Raw genomic sequence first — 18,876 nt, 5'->3', positions numbered from 1 at the left:
ATAATATTAACTGTATCAGTTATCGAAAGTTCTGTTAAATGTTTGTACGCGGTAAAAAATATTGGCAATATTATATTATAACTATTTATTTATGATGTCGTAAAAAATGAATAATGTTGTTCTTTTTATAAAAAATTTAATAAAACTTTCATATAACTATAATTATCCATATTTTTATATTTAAATATATGCCTATATGCATATTATGTATTATATTTATTAATATACTAACGTCGTGCATTAAAAGTTAAGTTTACTAATAATCTTAAGTACAGTCGAACATCCAAAAGAAAATAATAGTGTTTCAAGGTTTTTTTTTAATGTTTTTATTCTCGTTGCACTATACCAAATTAGTCGGGGATTTGACTTCTCAATAGTTAATTGAAAAATATTTACGTCAAAATCTTTCAGTTTTTGCTTTAAAATATGATTTCTAAAATTGAATACTCCTCATAGAATTGTTATATATTATATAATATATCATTTTTTTTTTTTTTTTTTTATCAAACCAGACTGAACTTAAGTAAATCAAAATCCGTTTGTAACACAAAATCATTCCACAGTTTATTGTTTTTTTTTCATTTTAAATTATTAAAGATGTTACATGTTTGAATTGAGTTTATTGTTATTTGTTAACTTAGGAACTCAAATATCTTCCTCAGCATCGATTTGGAGAAAATTATAGGATCTGTTTGATACCTATTGTTATTTTAAAGGGTACCTACTGGCTACTGTATTATAAAAAAAGCCACTACTGAAGTTTAGTAGGTACCTCCACAAATGAAACTAGAAAGTAAAATTTCCTAATAATTTAAAAATAATCATCATCTAATCTGTAATATACAACACTGTTGTAATATACTTAAGCTACCTTTCTTTTTTTTTTCGTTTTATTTTACAACCAATTTTAAGTATTGGTTTCAATTGTTTTGCTACCTGCCTACCTACCTTTATTTGATCAATGGCCATTCCTGAACTAGTTTTTAAAATTTTAAATTACTATTAAAACTTCTTATTAATGTGTAATTGTTGGTACGTGTATTCCTAATTCTTTTAGTTTTCATTGATTGGCTTATGCAAATATATTACTGTGACATAATGAGGTCTAATTTATACGTTTAACTCTTATGTATTTTTCGTTTTCACGGTACTTTTAACTTTTGAATAATTAATAACTCATAATGTGCAGTGTGGTTTACTTAACAACTAACGATTTTAATACCTAAATTCAAAAACACTTGTATTATACCTATATAATATATTAATGTTTATTCGAAAAGTTATAAGTTGGTCATACTTTAAGTGGGTCCATTTACGAATATGGTCCACTCTTTTGATAAGATATATATTATTCATGGAAGTAACTATTGCTTACTTGTATATTATACTAGGCTATCCTAGGCTATCTACAGCTTAAAAATGATAAGAATAAAAACATTTCATTCGGACGACATCTAATTAGTATATTATTATTCACATAACTGGATTTTGTTAAATATCTGCCTATCCGACAAAGTACGTGTAACCTACACCTATAAACATTATACACGATATATCATACACTCCTACTGAGTCTATGCAAATTGTTTTAAAATCCAGTTTTAACGGTAACGATGTTTTTTTCTTGATGTGGTTTTATAAAGGTAAAATTATTCTAGCATTCACAAAGACTTAAATCTTTTATTGTTACACTAATTCACAAACTATATTTCAAAACTCATATTCTTACTTAAAACTTGAAAGTTAAAATTGTTATAATCTTTCCATTTTAACTTCTTGAAGATTGTATATTTTGAAACACGAATAAACGATTTAAGACGTTATTTTATGGTATCGTATATTTTAGAACACGCGTCGTCGTTAAATCCATCGTGTTTTATACAAACACGCATACAATAATTTATACTGGAACTAAAAAAATTAAAACGTTTGTCAAACGCGTATCAACTCTGTGTAAGCAGACTAAATAATTATTGTATTTTACACTATCGCGACACGTTAACACGCGTTATGTACACTATGCACGTTTATAATATTGTTTTTGTTTGGAACATACGGTCACTATAATACGAATCAAATAAACCATACGATATCAATATCTAATATAAACAGTATCCTATATCAGTTATATTCCTCTATATATTATAAATTATAATGGAACAGATATATTATAATTTATAGTATTATACCTGCTGAGATATAGGTGAACGCATATCCTCGTATATAAGTCCGTGCGGGTCGTTAGAGTTCGGATCTGCAGTCATAAAACAGCACACCTACGTGTAATGTTTTAGTTTTATACCGACTAGTCTTGATCACGATCGAAAAAAAAAACTAGTATTTGGACTTGCACTGTACCTATTATTATATTTTATAATATATTCCTACAACATGTGTTATGGTTTTTTTTTTCTTAATTCTTGTCCGTATAATAACAATATAAAATACGAAACTGGTTATAATATATTATACACAATAATAATATAAGGTCAAACGTATTTAAATTCGACTATATTCGGATAATAATAATATATAATAATATGATCTAGTGGTTTTAAAAAATATGGTTTTATTTTTATTTATTTGAGCTTTTGTTATACTTATAAGTATACTTATATATCAATATAGCATAAGATAAAAATTATAAACGAAGCCTTTGATATATTATTGAATTAATCCATTAATAGATACGAGTTTTTCCCTCAATCAAAATATTTTTCATGGAATGTATTTAGCAACGATAATTCAATTAAAGAATAATATGTAGTATAATATATCAGCATAATTAAAGCGCTTTGTGGAAGATATAAATAGGCATTTATAGTATTTATTCAAACAAAAACAAACACTTTATTTATTAAATTCGAAGATAGGTATGTATATAAATGAAGACTATATCTAACAGCTGAAAACTGAGTTAATTAAAACATTTATATGGGCTTTACATACACATGAATGGCGAGAAAACAGAATAAACAATATATATGGTAATAACTAATCAATTATGGCTCATGACTAATAACTAATAAGCAATAATTGTTGTTTGAATAAACTTGTAGTTATTTGAAAATTAAATCCATACTTTCATAAGAATATATGATCATATCATATAACTAGAAATCAAACTTTGTTATAATACCTACATATACCTAGGTGTATATACTTATACCTATATGTAAGTAAATAAGTTAAACAAATAAAATAATAAAATAATCTATTCTAAGCTAATATAAAGATAATGTAATGAATAATAACTAATAATTAATATTAGTATGATATAATTAATATTTAACTAAAAAAGACATAGGCACGATTTTTTTTATATAAGTAAATAATATTTGCAAATCATTTTGTAGTTAAAATGTATTAAATGTTCAATTTTATAGCTAAGAATTTAACATATTATAATACAATGTTCTTCATAAGTATAGTAAATTTATCATATAGGTAACCAAAATATCTGAAAAATGTATAAACACAGTTTTTTTATTGACGTTTTAAATTTTAATGTGGACCGAATAAGATATTTAAACGAAGAATAACGATTTCAGTTATTTGGTTGAACTAAATTAAAAATATTATTTGTGTGTAATTAAAACTTTTAACGTACGTATATTATTATATTTTATACACACAATGATATTTAAAATGCATTAGGTACTTTTAGCAAAAAATAACTCAACTATTCAATTGCTTCAATACCAATATTATAAATATATCATAAAATAATATACTTAATAGACTAATTTAATCTGATAGATCGTCTTCGCTCATAATCGTTTTTCATATGCAATGATTTATAATTAAATTCAAATTTAACATACCTCTCAATGACGAAGTACCTACACTCAATACCTACAACTACTGTGCAGCAGAGTAATTATATACTTTCCCCTATATTTTATATTGTTTTTTTAATTACTCTATTTCTTAGGTAGGCGCTAGTTATAGTATTATCTTTATTTGTTTTTGCTTTATATTTATCATTTGTTTTTCTCATACGAATTTTAACCAATCATGACATGAGTAATGTATCGAAGTTGCCAACGTCGGCAGCTGTCTTAACTCCTCCAACTGGTTATAATAATGCGCGTGAATTTTCGAAGCTATATCAAAAGTTTGTATCGTTATGGAGAAACATCAACTTTGAAACGTGAAACAGAACTTTTTTAACATGAAAAATCTAAACTATTGATTGATGACCGAATAAACATGGTAACCATATTCTATAATGGTATTTATTACAGCTGGCTGCAGTGATATAAGAATTTTAATATCTGTTTCAAAATACAAGTTTTAAAACATCGATCCGTCTTTATATAATGTTATTATTCTTTACCATTTCTATTCAGTATCTTATAACAACTATTATATTATGGTAGAGTATGAGATTTTTAAATGCATAAAATCGTATAGTTAGCTTAATTTGAAATTCTAGCTACTTTCAACTTTGTGAACTTAGAACGGACTATGATTTTGAGTCGTCTAAGCTTCAACTGTAGTATATCTTATAATTGATATATTAAAGTCTTAAGCCACGATACGGAATCGTACAAGTTGTTAGATAATAATCCATATGGCATCAGTTACCAGAAACCAACAATCAAATTTTAAACCAACAATAAATAATACTGTTAGATTGGTCGATAGTTTGAATTGTTTGTATGATATAAGTAGACACCAGCTACCTGCAAGTAAAACTATATATAATAAAATGATTGAGATTTTCGGAGAGCTTCTACTGTATGAAATTGTTTTAATTAGGTACCATCAAATGAATAAATAACAACATGAGTAATAACTAATAAGTGTAGCTATACAGAGTTTTCTCACTAAAAATCGAGTTTAATTATATCATGAAAAAAATAACACGAATTTTCTATAAACAAGCGATTTTGTATAATTGCTATTACATTTAATTTAAATAAAATCTTGTGCTCGCTAATTAAATATTTATTATACGTCATATTTTATATTTTCACTAATTTATAAGCTACATGGACATAACAATTTTTTTCCATGAGTCCATCAATATTATACGCAACTAGACCGCTACTAAAATAAGCTAGCATAATATGACCTCATACCTGATATCACTTAAGTTTAGAAAAAAAATACGTTGTAATTTATTCACCCAAAAATGTGTTTTATTGTTCAGGTACTTAAAAAGAAAGTAAATTTAAGGTAACATTTAAATAACTGCTGGTTTTTATCTCTGTGATTAACAAAAACATAAAAAGTGCGGCTTATAGATACATAGCCTAGGTATACAAAGGAATATCACCTTGCGTAAATTATAAAAGTATAAAAAGTTGACCAACTTAAAATATATGTATAAATATATTTTCTTTTTTGAAATCACTTAGGTATATCTTTATTACAATCTTGGTAAATAAGAAATATAGTATAATCATTATTTAATATTGATCACTAGCAAATATTATAATATTTAATTTAAAATAATCCTTTGTTTTTTATATTATGTTAATTACATATATTAATTATAAAAATCATAATTTAAGAAAAAATTAACAAAAATAAATTAAAAACATACTTAATGATTGATCTAATATTCAAAGAGTTATTTATTTAAAATAATGTACCCATAGCTATGAACTATTTCCTGTATAATATTTCTAAACAAAACAGTAGGCATATTGTTATTAATGTGTTTAGTGGTCCACTTTTCAAAGAATTATTTTTAATTCTTAAACCGTGACAGATTTTCAATATTCATACACCAAATTAAAAATGCCACTAATCACGTACCTATTCTAATATTTTAATGCAATTTAAAAAAAAAAATGAAGAATATCAGCTTCGTTATGTCTGCTTATTCGTTGGGAAAATGTATTAAAACAATTTAGTAATGTTCAAAAGAACTGATTATGATTAATAGGTAAATTATATATTTTGCAGCTTTATAAATATATTTAACATGCATTTATGTCACATTATAGTTAGTTTCTAGATTTTTTTTCTATATAATTTACAGTCAACTAATTAAAGGATAATATAACTATATTAAAACTTTACGGTTTTTCTATCGTTTCTTAATTTTAATTTTACGGAAAGTATCATAAAGTTCTGATACATTTGCAAATTAAATTTCAATGTAAAGGTTCATATTTTCCAGATATTCTCTGTATAGTACATCACAGTACAACTAATATAAAAATTAACCAAAAATTATCATCTACCATATTATAAGTAGACATGAGTAAATGAGTTATTGCATTGATTTGATTTGTTTCATTCTCATTAATTTGTACCAATTCATACCATGATATTTGGGGGAAATTAATTTTTTTCTGTCAACCCTTATGTGTAACTTACTTTTCATAATTTTTTTGCACGTAATTACCGTATTTTTATACGGTAGGTATAACACATATTTTGCGCGTTCCAAGAATATGGATTACTGAGTAATTTTATATTAAAAATACCTATGATTAAAATTGTAGTAGAGATTCATATCTGATTCCGTAAGAATAGTCTGATTTTTGACACCTGTAAAACTTTGGAAAATATTTCATGTTTTATACTTTTTTCGATAGTTATTTTCAGGACTTAAAATTAAAATTACGAAAATCGGGCTTCTAAAAGAAACAAGTTTGGATCTCCTGTATAATTTTGTTTTACAAAAGTGTTTTTACTATAAAACCACTCAACTAACTCATAATCTAAAATGTGCAAACACGTTTTAATGAAACTTTTCGCGTACACGTTTTGATGACACGTACTCTTAATTATTTTACATTGATTCATTATCAACCTAACCTAACATGCGCTATACCACGATATATAATTAGAACAATATTTATTGGACAATTCAAATATTGTGATATAAATGGGTAAAAATGATTGTAAATAGGTAGGTAGGTAAATACTATATTTTATCGGATGAAACCCATGAAGTGAAAAGTGATGAAAAGTCATCTTGATTTGTGATCCAGTAGGTACTTACCTAGTTACCTATTCAATTATAGAAACACAGTAATAATAAGACTATAAGTCAAGAACTAATAGATTTTCACTATAAATAGTAGGTATACCTACTACCTACTTATGTGTATTTCAATCTATTACCATGTTACATAAATCGAATACCTCTTCAGACTCGTGTAATCTTAGTCTATTGTGTATTATGTTTCCCTAATCAGTAATCACTATATTATTATACCGACAATGGGCGCTGAACGACATAAAACTTTTTTTTAGAATAACGTAATAAAGAATTTATTGTAACCTATTAGGTACCTATAATAGGTATTATGTGAATATTATATTATTATAATTATATGAGTATTGAGTAATATACTAGTACTGAATTTAATTTATCGCCAAGATTTCCGACAGTTAGGTCTACCTCTATTGATTATGCATTTACATTATGTTCAGGGTTATTAAAACTGTTGATATAATTAAAATGTGAATGAATGATTTACTTAATATTAGAACGTTTTATAATAAAAACTACTACTTTGTGGGACGTTATTTGTTTTTAAAAGTACTCGTTCACAGATAACTGCCTATGAATTATAGTGTTTTACATAGTCATCTATGAATAGTATAGGTACCTTAGTATTATAAATTACAAATAATACCTAACCGGCTTAACGTTTGAGATTTTCGAGATTTAAAGTACTTTTTCGTTTGACAAACTGTTTACGACACAAGAAATGTTGATGTACCTATACACTTACAAGTACTTTAAAGGAAGACCGAAGAAATTGATTTTCACCATCGCTTTATTTTCAATATTACACATGGGTAGGTAGGTACATACTGACTGTTCCACCTACTTGCATCGAACAGCATTAACCTTAAGTGGATTTCAAAAAAGAAGATTTCAATGCACCAAAAAACCTTTCAACATCAATCCAAAACTGAATGGATAAATCACGTCTTATATGCTTCATCGAAATACTAAAATCTAAATTGTACAGTTTAGTCCTGGTTTGCATTTTCATAGGCCCGGTCAACAAAAATATAAACATAGTGAAGAAATTCGGAGCGTGTATGTATTTAATATTTATATTTTGAATTCGAATACTTAAACGTTTTTTTTCTTTTTATGTGTATCAATTTACTTATACATTTTAACACAGTTATAGTGAACATAGTTATAAGTTATAAGTTAAAACCTATATAACTATAGTTTCAGTTATTAACTTTCTATAAATACATAAAGTACAAGCAGTAATAATTATTTTATTTACCTAGTTATCTATAAGGTGGTAGCATAGACATTTGTAGACGGAATGATGTTATTATCTTACGTTTCATGGAAATACGTTTCATGTTTTTACAGAAATCATATCTTGGACTCAGACGTCCACGTCGTTCATCAGACCATTAAAAAAAAAGAAAGTATTCCTGGTTTTTATTTATTTATTTTTTTTTTTTTTTTGTTGGTCTTAGCCCGGCAACTGAGGCCATTAGCTGTAGGATGGGACGGTAGGGAACGGTCGTAGGAACACGTTTTTATATTTGGCAAAATTTTCAAGTGGGCACCCGTAGGTATCTGCCATGCCCTGGTGGAGGATGGCAGCCTCTATCTCCATACACCGTGACTGCCCGTGACCGAGGTTCGAACCGACGCCTTAGTCCGCTCAGCCACTCCGTCTCCTTTTTTTTTATTATATAAACTATTAAAATCATAAACAACCAAAGATTGCAAATAGTAATTGAAAAGCAAAAAGCACATAAATAATAATTGGTTACTACACCCGTGAAAACAAAATATATGTACCTACATATTAAAAAAAAAAAAAAAACGTTAGGGGAAGCAAATAATCACACAACAATTAATATAATAATAAATATTATAAATATTCATATATCATCAATTTGTAAAAAGTTAAGTAGGTACATTTAAAAAGCATAATCCTTAAATATAAAAATTGAACATTCTATACATTTTTAACTACAAAATAATTTGCGAACTTGATGAATTTTATCAAAATTCTAACACTAAATTCTTATAAAAAAAGCCATAGGTACATATTATGTATCTTTAATATTTTTTCTTATTAACTACTTTATATAACTTATAGCAACTTTTGAGGAGCATTATATTAAATTTGCAAGCTCTTTTACCTAATCACATATTTTATTTATATGTATATATAGAAAAAAAACTAAAAAAAATTAAAAATTAAAATGTCTATAAATAGCTTAAAACGACAGAATTTTGAAAACTATATCACGTATAGAAAATGATAAAATAAACAATTTGTGAAAATCTCAAGTACCTACAGTTATTAGTTTTTTTGAGTTACACCAAAAAACAAAAACACGGTTATGCGTAAAATTTACGTTTTTCCTTAATTTTTTTTCGTTTTTCCGGATCATTTAAAAAAGTTCTGAAAATGTTCATTTGTTATTAATTTTCTCATCAGTAAACATCCTCAAAGTTGAAAATCGTATAAAGTTTAGAAATCTGTAAACAGACGCCAAAAAAAAAAAATTAAAAATCACATCATTGTAACAATGCAATCATCGCTCCGTTCATAATATAAAAGTTCTTGGGGGAATCTATGCTCATCATACCGCCCTCATAACTACGCTTTTGCCTGGAGTGATAAGAATTGTGATGATAATATTCAATATATTATGTATAATATTCATCACAATTTACAGAACATTAATTTAAACTCAACTGTTATTAAATTAATTGATCACAACACATTATTCATTTTAGATAATTAATTAGTCTAATTATTTTATAAATTTACATTGTTGCAATATTTTGACATGGAGAAATAATTTTAGCAGGCTAGTTGTGATTATTTTATGATTTTATCGCACACTCAAACCTCATCCTTCCAAATTACACCCCTATATTTCATACTTATTAATCAGTGATTACATTTATAAATATTTTAATTATATTTGGTACTTATTTACCTACTAATTTACTAACTCAAATTATCACCTATGCTCAGGAAGATAAGTTATTGGTAATTAATTGTAAAACATCTTCCTTTCCTCAAAGAAGGAAAATAATATTTGTATTTAAAATTTAAAAAGGTACATATTAAATAATATCCCTTCACCATGGTCATAGGTCAAATACGCCCTTACTAGCTGTTGTAACTTGTAAGAAATCTATTAAAATGGCCTCGGAATAGCTTGGATAAAATGTCAAAAGGTCCTGGGCAAGTACCTAGTGCAAATTTCCCGGATCGTATATCATGAACAATGGCAGAAACGATGGAGGTATAAAGTCCATTGCAAATAGTAGGTACAAGACTGGAAATGTGTGTGGAGTAGGAATATAGGTCCCCCTATCACAAATATTAAACAGTCACTGTTTTTTATTTATGCATATAGCACTCAGCATGATAGTTACAATAAAGTATTTAAATTTAAATTTAACAAAATATTGATAAATATATACATATATAGAATATAAGATTAAATAAAACAAGTATAAAACAAACTAAAATATCAATAGGATATGTCCTTCTTATTTAGTGGTTAAAGCCATGCATCAAGTTCATTTAAGACCACCATTGGTCCACAATTATGTAGAGCGGCTACACCACCTTCAAATCTTGTCCTTTGGCATTCATCTACAATAAGGCTTGTAGGTAGTCTTATTACTCCGCACTTAGAGATTGGGGTATCAGTCATACCCCATTTGTGTAATAAATAGTTACACTAGGGCACTATAGATAATATATGGAGGCTATGGAGCCTTAGTTACGCATGCCTTGCTCGGTTTTTATACAGTTCAAGGCCGTACATTGTGCTCAATTTACCCGGGACTTCACTAGATATTGGCGTGATTTACTATATAGATTGATAATTTAACAAAATTGTTACTTTATTACGAGCTCAACGTTGGAATTTCGCAGAAAATAATTTAAAAACTACTGTGTAAATATTTAAATTTACGACTAAAACGTTTTTTTAACGAATGTCTTATTTCTGGCTTTACACAAGGTGTCTATAACCGTGTTTGCTTTCGCATATAATATCATAATATTATAACCTATACATACCGGACCGCCAAGTGTCTACTATATAGTTGAAACTTTACTCTATACCCCCGCTCCGCTCATTCCAAAACTTTAAAGCCAACTATTTAAATACTTAATAGAAATAATTATTCATTTATCTTTAAACTATTTACGGAAGCAATTTTTTTAATAAATATTTTCAAGAAATACGAAAATAATAATTTTTATTTCTAGTTTAAGTAAATTAAACAAATTACACAGTCACAAGTTTTAGATTCTGAGCGGAGATGATGTGTGTTTTTTTTTTATCTTTTGTGTCTGTCAGTAAAAATGCTTAGATTTTCTTCAACAGTTTTTTTTTCTAATAGGAAAGTGAATCTAGTCGGTACTTTGGGGGGTCAAAAGTAAAAATTTACCAGTAGTTTTCAAAAGTATCGTGAAAAACAAAAGAAAAATTAAGGAAAAACGGGAAGTTTTACGGAAAATCAGTTTTCGACAAAATTGATTTTAGTTTCTGGTGTAATTCTAAAACAAATAACTGCAGATATGCACAATTTTCACGGAATGTTTATATTAGCATTTTCTATGCACCGTAACATTTTAAAAATATGTTGACTCTTTTTTTAGCTGTTTACGGACATTGTCAATTTTAATTTTTAATTTTTTTTTCGTATAATTGTCAAAAAAAAATTACTTACTACAACGAGTTACACCCAAAAGGAGTGAAACAATCATATTTTTTTAAGAGTTGCCATTTTTTACGAGCAACGGAATCAGTTAGTATTAATATATAATAGGTAAATGTGAATTGCGATAATTTTGATTTAGGTAATCGCGTAAGTTAACTGTTTAACTTGGAACTATAACTTCAAAAATCAAAATTCGTTTCCATTTTCCGTCAGGCATGCGCGTGAGGTCATTCAATTTTAAGTACTACAGTGTTCTTATTCGGAATATATCCAGAAGAGCAGAAAGTGTTGTGATGCATTAATTGTACCTAGTTTTTATTTTACTTATTAATTTCGTTTCAGAAAAGAAAATAGTATTCGGTAGTAACATGGCGTTTTTATGATAGGTATCTAGTTAAATGTTCTAAGTTTACTTTGGACCAAAATATATTACACGATTAAAAATCACGTTTTTTAAACTACTACTATTATTTATATGCTTATAAAAATTAAACTGTTTGGTGTTTTAAAATGTTGCAAGTGCCAAAGACCAAAGTATTACAATTATTCATCTTTATTGTATATCTAGGTATATGTGTTATAAGTTATAACCCAAGCGAAAAATCGGTTAATGTTAATAGAATTTCTGGACGTAAACTCGTACTATACAATGAATAATGATTCAAATATACGAAATATTTGAGCTACGTGAATTACAGATATTTATTTCACACATATATAAGTTCAGTTCGATTGTCCTAAGTCATATTTTTAATTATCTGTCCAAGTATGTCATCGTGTTCAAAATGCAAGGTAGCAGTTTCGCAAAAGGTCAGTATTCAATGTAATACGTAAGCGTAAGACGTAAGCATACATTACATATTATTATGAAATACACTAGTATAAACGTAGAATCCTTAGACCTTTATGAAATTAAAAGGGTTTATATATTTTGATTGTATACATTTTTTATAAATTATTATCTAAAAAGCATAAACAAAACAAAATAAAAGGTACACCTATCAAAAATATATCACAAACAAATATCGACAGTGGCGCAAATGAACAGTGATTAGGCACCAGAGCTTTAACTACTAGATTAGATAAACTTATTAAAAATTTGATAGCTACTAATTGTCTTAACTCTAAGTATAACTGGATATAAACTCTCGAAAAAACGTTCTCTTTTTTTTTTTTTTTTGAAATAAACAGTCTATACCTTAGGGGCACAGTAGGTTTATGTGGTATTGTGGTTAGAGTATACATACAATTAACTGGCTACACTTGATGTGAGAAGTCATCCACTAATAACATTCACTAAGTGAAAAAACTTTTTAAAAAAGACGGGATATAGGTAAGCATATAATACAAAATCTGGAATTTAAAATTTAAAATTACAAATTAGAACAAAGCGAAAGAACTTTTTAGGTAGAAATAATTGAAGTTAAAAATGAACGTAATGAAAATTTTGAAACAATAATATTATAAACGTCGATATTAATGTTTTTTATATTAAAAATGCTTACCGACAATTATAAAATCGTAACTTGGGAGCACCTCAAATAGTTGTAGAAATCTCTTCCAAAATAAAACGAGAGGAATTCATTATAGGAGACATGGAAAATTGAATTCAAAGGATTAATTATATAATATATTAATGAAAGCTTAACAGCTAGATTAAGCAAGTAGGTACGGGTATTGTGAACTATAATAATGTACAATGCAGGTAAAATACCTTGAGCCATGTTAAGACATTTGGACATTATTTGGTGCCCAGGGGTAATCATTTTCATGTTCCCCTCTCTCTCCTTCCATAAACAATATCAGTGAGGATTTGTTGTGAATATTTTTTTTAAGTTTTTCAACACTGTTTAAAGTTTGAATTTATAAAACTATGTTTTTTGGGAAAAATAATTAATAATTATCGACTATTTTTTATCATTCAGCAATTTTATATATTTGAGCGTAGTTTAAAATTTAGGCTCGTGGAGTGAAATTTTTGAGCCTCTATAGAGCAACTAAAATCTGTGAAGCACTCCGTAAAACAGACGATAGTATTATTATATTATAGAACAATCGGCATGCATTATAATAAATCCCAATTGGTCGCCGACCAGTTCATGGCTGTAGTGGAATGATGCCTTATGGTGGTGTTTTTTTATTTACCAGCTGAAGAGTCTCGTTTAAGGTAAACAAAAAATTACGATTCATCATATTATGTGTTATGTAAGTACATCATTCATGTCATGTATGTAATTGTATTAATGTATTATACTATGTACGATGTACCTAAATTATAATTAGTAATATTATTCGAACGGATAAAACAATATTCTCATAATCTCATGGTCGGGTCTTTCGAGCCATGACCGCGAGTAATAAATATTATTGTTATTACTATTATAAAAAATGACCGCACTAGTAATATTAACAATTAACAATAATAATTAATCGAATCGGCACGTCGTAATTGTCGTTTTCCATTTCGCATTATGTACCTACATTATATAATGATTACACATTGTGTTTTCTGACTATTCAATTAACGTGTCCGCGTGACTCTGATAATAGAATACACGTGAGCGTACAAATGATATAGGTACTATTATATTATAATAATAGGACGCGTGTACATACATGTAATTGGTATAATGACAATATTGTATTATTATGACGGAGTTTACAACTTTAGACTTGAAGTGATTCGTATGATGTAATTATGCTTGACTATTTCAACTAGCGCTTCCACATGCCATTACAATATTGTATTGTATTTGTACAAATCATTGAAATGACACGATTCTGATATTTATAGTTTAAATAAACAATATAAATATAAAATAATATAATATAAAATATTTGGTCAGGTGGTACTACTGAATACCTTCCCACTCTGTTATATTCACCGGTATTTCACTCAACAAAATTATGTATATCTTGTAATAAATTATTCTTTTAATAAAAAATATATATATATATATATATATATATATATAATATATATAAAATCTATATTTCAAATTAATAGGACGTCAAACCCGCTCGTGTTGTATCCGTCTTATACACGTACGACATAGACAAAACGCGTTTACGCAGTCTGAGTAAAACTCGCTCAATTTTGATGTTGGCATAAAAACACCTATTACAAAATTAAAAAATGACAATATTTTGGAGGGCAATACTGAGTTTTTAAAAAAAAATTCAATTTTGAAAAGTAAATGTGTTTTAAAAATGTTGACATTTTTGCCATTTCTAAACGACTTGCCCTCAGAAATATTGTCACAGTTAAATTCTATGATAAGTATTTTTACTCCAGAACCAATATTGAGCGATTTATTTTCAGACCGCGTAAACGCATTTTGTCTATATCGTACGTGTTTAAGACGGAGACAACACATACGGGTGTGACGTCCTCTTAATTAATTTTGATATTCGTTTACAATTTTAATTTAATGATTATTATGCAATTTAATTATCTGTACCTGTTTTTATTATCTAAATGATATACCTACATATAGTTATAGATAAATGTTTTTTTTTTTTTTTTCAAAAAGTAGGTAAAATGAAAGCTACTTTATTTTATTCCCACAGTCATATTTATACTATTTTATTTATATCTTTTTCATATGTTTATCCTTTGCTAACTGCTAAACCATCAATTGTGCACTCGAATTCCTTATTTCCAACTACCGCAAAGACCATATTAATAATAACTAATTCACGAGCGTGAATACCTACATTATGTTTCCAATCCAGTTCGTGTTCTTCTTTACATTTTTTCTTTGTCCCCTTCGTCGTCGCAATACACTCAAATAGGTTTATCGACTTAAATTCCACTGGAATTCTCTATAAATTTGTTTATGATAATTTTCTCTTAAAATTAAAAATTGTTTTTTGTCAAATAAAGGATAAATTATATCTGAAAACTATATTATGTACATTGTACATTCAATTTCAATGGAAAATTGAAATTTCTGTCAAATCGGTTTCCAACTGGAATCAACAATCGTATTGGTAAACACAAATTAATCATGAACAAGTCGTATAATTATGGATGACCTAAAATGTCAACTAACATTTTGAATATTTAGATAGGTCCCTATATACGTATTACGTATATTATATAGTTAATGAAATGGCAATGTTATATGTTAGAATAACCATCAATGAATAATACTCTAAAATTATAAATTTTTGTAGTCTGTTACATTCTATGAAATGTATTTTGAATTATTAATATATTTATTTTTATTAACTATTATTAATTATAATTTTCAAATTGAGAATATTGTAGACAGAGATTAAAGAATAAATGATTTCTATATTTTATTAAATAAAACGATTGTTTTATGTATTTTTATCACAATAATATAATTAAATAATATACCTATTATATAACTAAATTATATAATTTATTCTATTATTATGAATATGATAATTCATACTTCACAGATAACTATTAATTATGTTTCAGAATATTTGAAAAAATAGTTCGATACTGTGATGCCTTTATTAGTCAATTACCATTATCCTTTATCTTAGGATTTTACGTGACTTATGTAGCCAAAAGATGGTGGAACCAATACTTGGCGATTCCATGGCCCGACAGGTATATAGAATTTTCCTCCATTATCCTCACCACTGTGTTGTACATTTAAATATGTTTTTTTATTTTTCATAAGAGCAATGCATGTGATATCGATGTATGTTGAGGGCAACGACGATTACGGTTGTATGATTCGAAGATCACTAATGAGATATTTGATTTTGACATTGATTTTGGTATTGCGTTCTATCAGTTCACCGGTGAAAAAACGTTTTCCAACATTAGAGCACGTCGCTGAGTCAGGCAAGTTATAACTTCATCGATCCATACCACAAAGATAAACATAATATTATATTATAATATCCTATTAGTACCTACCTATATATTACCTATTGTAATTTATGTATATCATAGAATACACTATACATTATTAATTTTAATAAATTTGCGCAGGCTACATGACCGCCGACGAGATAGAAGTATTTTATTCACTCCCTAAGGTGGAGTTTAATACTTATTGGGTGCCTTGCACTTGGTTCATAAGTCTGTTGAAAGAAGCCAGAAAGTCTAAGCGGATTGAAGATTCCGAAGGAGTGAAACTCATAATGCAGGTAATAAATTATGCTATATCTCAATATGGACATACGTCAATAATTGACAGTTTGATTAGATACTTCTAAATGCGTAAACAAGAGGTAAATGCATAAAAAAAAAGGTTGACAAGTGGGTGCCATACTGCTGTACAGCAGTTGTCGAGTATGTCGTTGTAATGGATGTGTTATATTCAAATTCAATGATAAATCATTACATAAGAAAAATATTTCTGAGCGGATACGTTGTGTTCTTCTATAAATAACCCTTGTATAAATAATCAAATTTAATAATTAAAAAAAAATATATATTTAAATATTATTGTAGTCATTATAGTTAATTTAAGATTACATATTACTTAATCGTATCGAATATATTATATATTGGTATTTATTCATAGACCGATAGCAAATTTAATCGCATATAATCACATATATATCGCTTATTCTCGATCTAAATATTCATCATTTTAATTTGGTACAATTATTTTCAATTTTACGTCTTAAACATATAATTTGGTTTTCATTTTAAAATTTTAAATATATTCAATAATCACTAGTTACAGACTAGTATAGAGATTAGAGTATACTTTACAATAGCTTATAAACTTAAGAGTTAAACTTTAGATATCTCAATCTAAAAAATTATACTAAATCTGGCTGAACGAATAATCCACAAAAGTTACACCACGCCCTAAATCATGTTAAACGTGACCCACCACCTACTCACCCAATATCTACTCATAACTTACACATATAAAAATCATCTAAATTCGTTACCTGACGATCATACAAGACATGGGATAGTAAAAATTATTCAAACTCACTTTGCATTTTGCACAGTATTATAGGTAATATTTATTTCGTACAACGAAAATCAGTTTTCGTATTCGAACCCAATAAATGTTAAAAAAAAATCGTTTTTTATATGCAATTACTAGTCAAACACTTTTCTACCATCCAGAACCAATTTAAACATGTTGAATTTTAAATTTCATTTACACAACTTTGTCCGACGAAAATCAAAATGCTCATACCAACACGTATAAAAAAAGAATCATTTTTTTATGTAAAAGTCCAAATATTAAATATTTTGTGTACTGATTTATTTGATCGATCTTTAACAATTCTTTAATCTTAGGTTTTAATGTGCTGTTGTAGTTAGAAATGATATGTACCATACTATAATACGACTTGATTACGTTTTCTGTTTATTCTGCTGACATGGAGTTAACTGTCCTCTACTACTCTGTTAGGGGTATTGAAATATTTAGTTCTATATTTTTAAGGAAATATCGTATTTTGGTCGGCATAAGAACACTTTCAACAATTGTTAAGGATCTGAGGGGCGAGGGAGTTACTTAAAACAATGGCTTTTTAATATTAATGTTATATGGTATCGTTGGCACGTGATATTGAAATGAATTCGGCTGTATAGGTACATTGTGGAGAAAATTGATATCTTAAGAATGATCTCTTTATATCATCACCGAAGATCACAGAGGCTCCATACTACGTCTTCAGTTTCTGTCCAATCAGTGATTATTTTGGTGTTTTTGAAATCTTTAAGCATTGTTCGTATATTGATTTGGTTTATGTGTTAGCAAAAGTTTCGGTTTTCACTATTATTTGAAAAAGTAATGATTTTAATTTTTAATTCATGTTTATGACCGTCACTATAATATCATAATTATTATTATGCATTATAATGTAAATATTACTGATACGTATTATGATTACAGTCGGCTATCTTTTTAATTTAAAATAATTTATAACCCAAAATATTTTAATTGAATTAGTTAATGAACTTAACCTAACCTATAACCTAACCTGGGTTTACCGATTGTGTTTTTATCAACTATAGTGGGAAGGTAGTGTTGACAATGAAGTAAAAATTCAATAACTAACGGAAATTAATAATGTATATAGATACTGACAACAAATATTTTAAGGTGTATTAGCAGCGATGGCTTTTTTTGCTGTTCACTTTACTCTAACCACTATAAAGAAAATAATATAAAGTAAACAATATTAAGGCTCTATAATCATATCGTGATCAGTTTGTGATTTTGAATAAGTCACGGTTTCATTGTAAGTTTAAA

The 18,876-nt window shown here is 27.3% G+C and overlaps 1 protein-coding gene across 1 annotated transcript in view; it reads left to right on the top strand.

The window, feature by feature from the left end:
• Nucleotides 1-18,876, top strand: part of LOC100168498 (bestrophin-2-like) — a 39,912-nt gene that overhangs the window by 9,076 nt on the left and 11,960 nt on the right. The window contains exons 2-4 of the mRNA XM_001950912.5: nt 16,113-16,247; nt 16,321-16,487; nt 16,638-16,795. Of these exons, the coding sequence (XP_001950947.2) occupies nt 16,113-16,247; nt 16,321-16,487; nt 16,638-16,795 (460 nt within the window). The remainder of the gene's footprint in view (nt 1-16,112; nt 16,248-16,320; nt 16,488-16,637; nt 16,796-18,876) is intronic.

Source organism: Acyrthosiphon pisum, chromosome A1, assembly GCF_005508785.2.
Source record: "Acyrthosiphon pisum isolate AL4f chromosome A1, pea_aphid_22Mar2018_4r6ur, whole genome shotgun sequence".
NCBI lineage: Eukaryota > Metazoa > Arthropoda > Insecta > Hemiptera > Aphididae > Acyrthosiphon > Acyrthosiphon pisum.
This window is presented reverse-complemented; position numbering and strand designations above follow the sequence as displayed.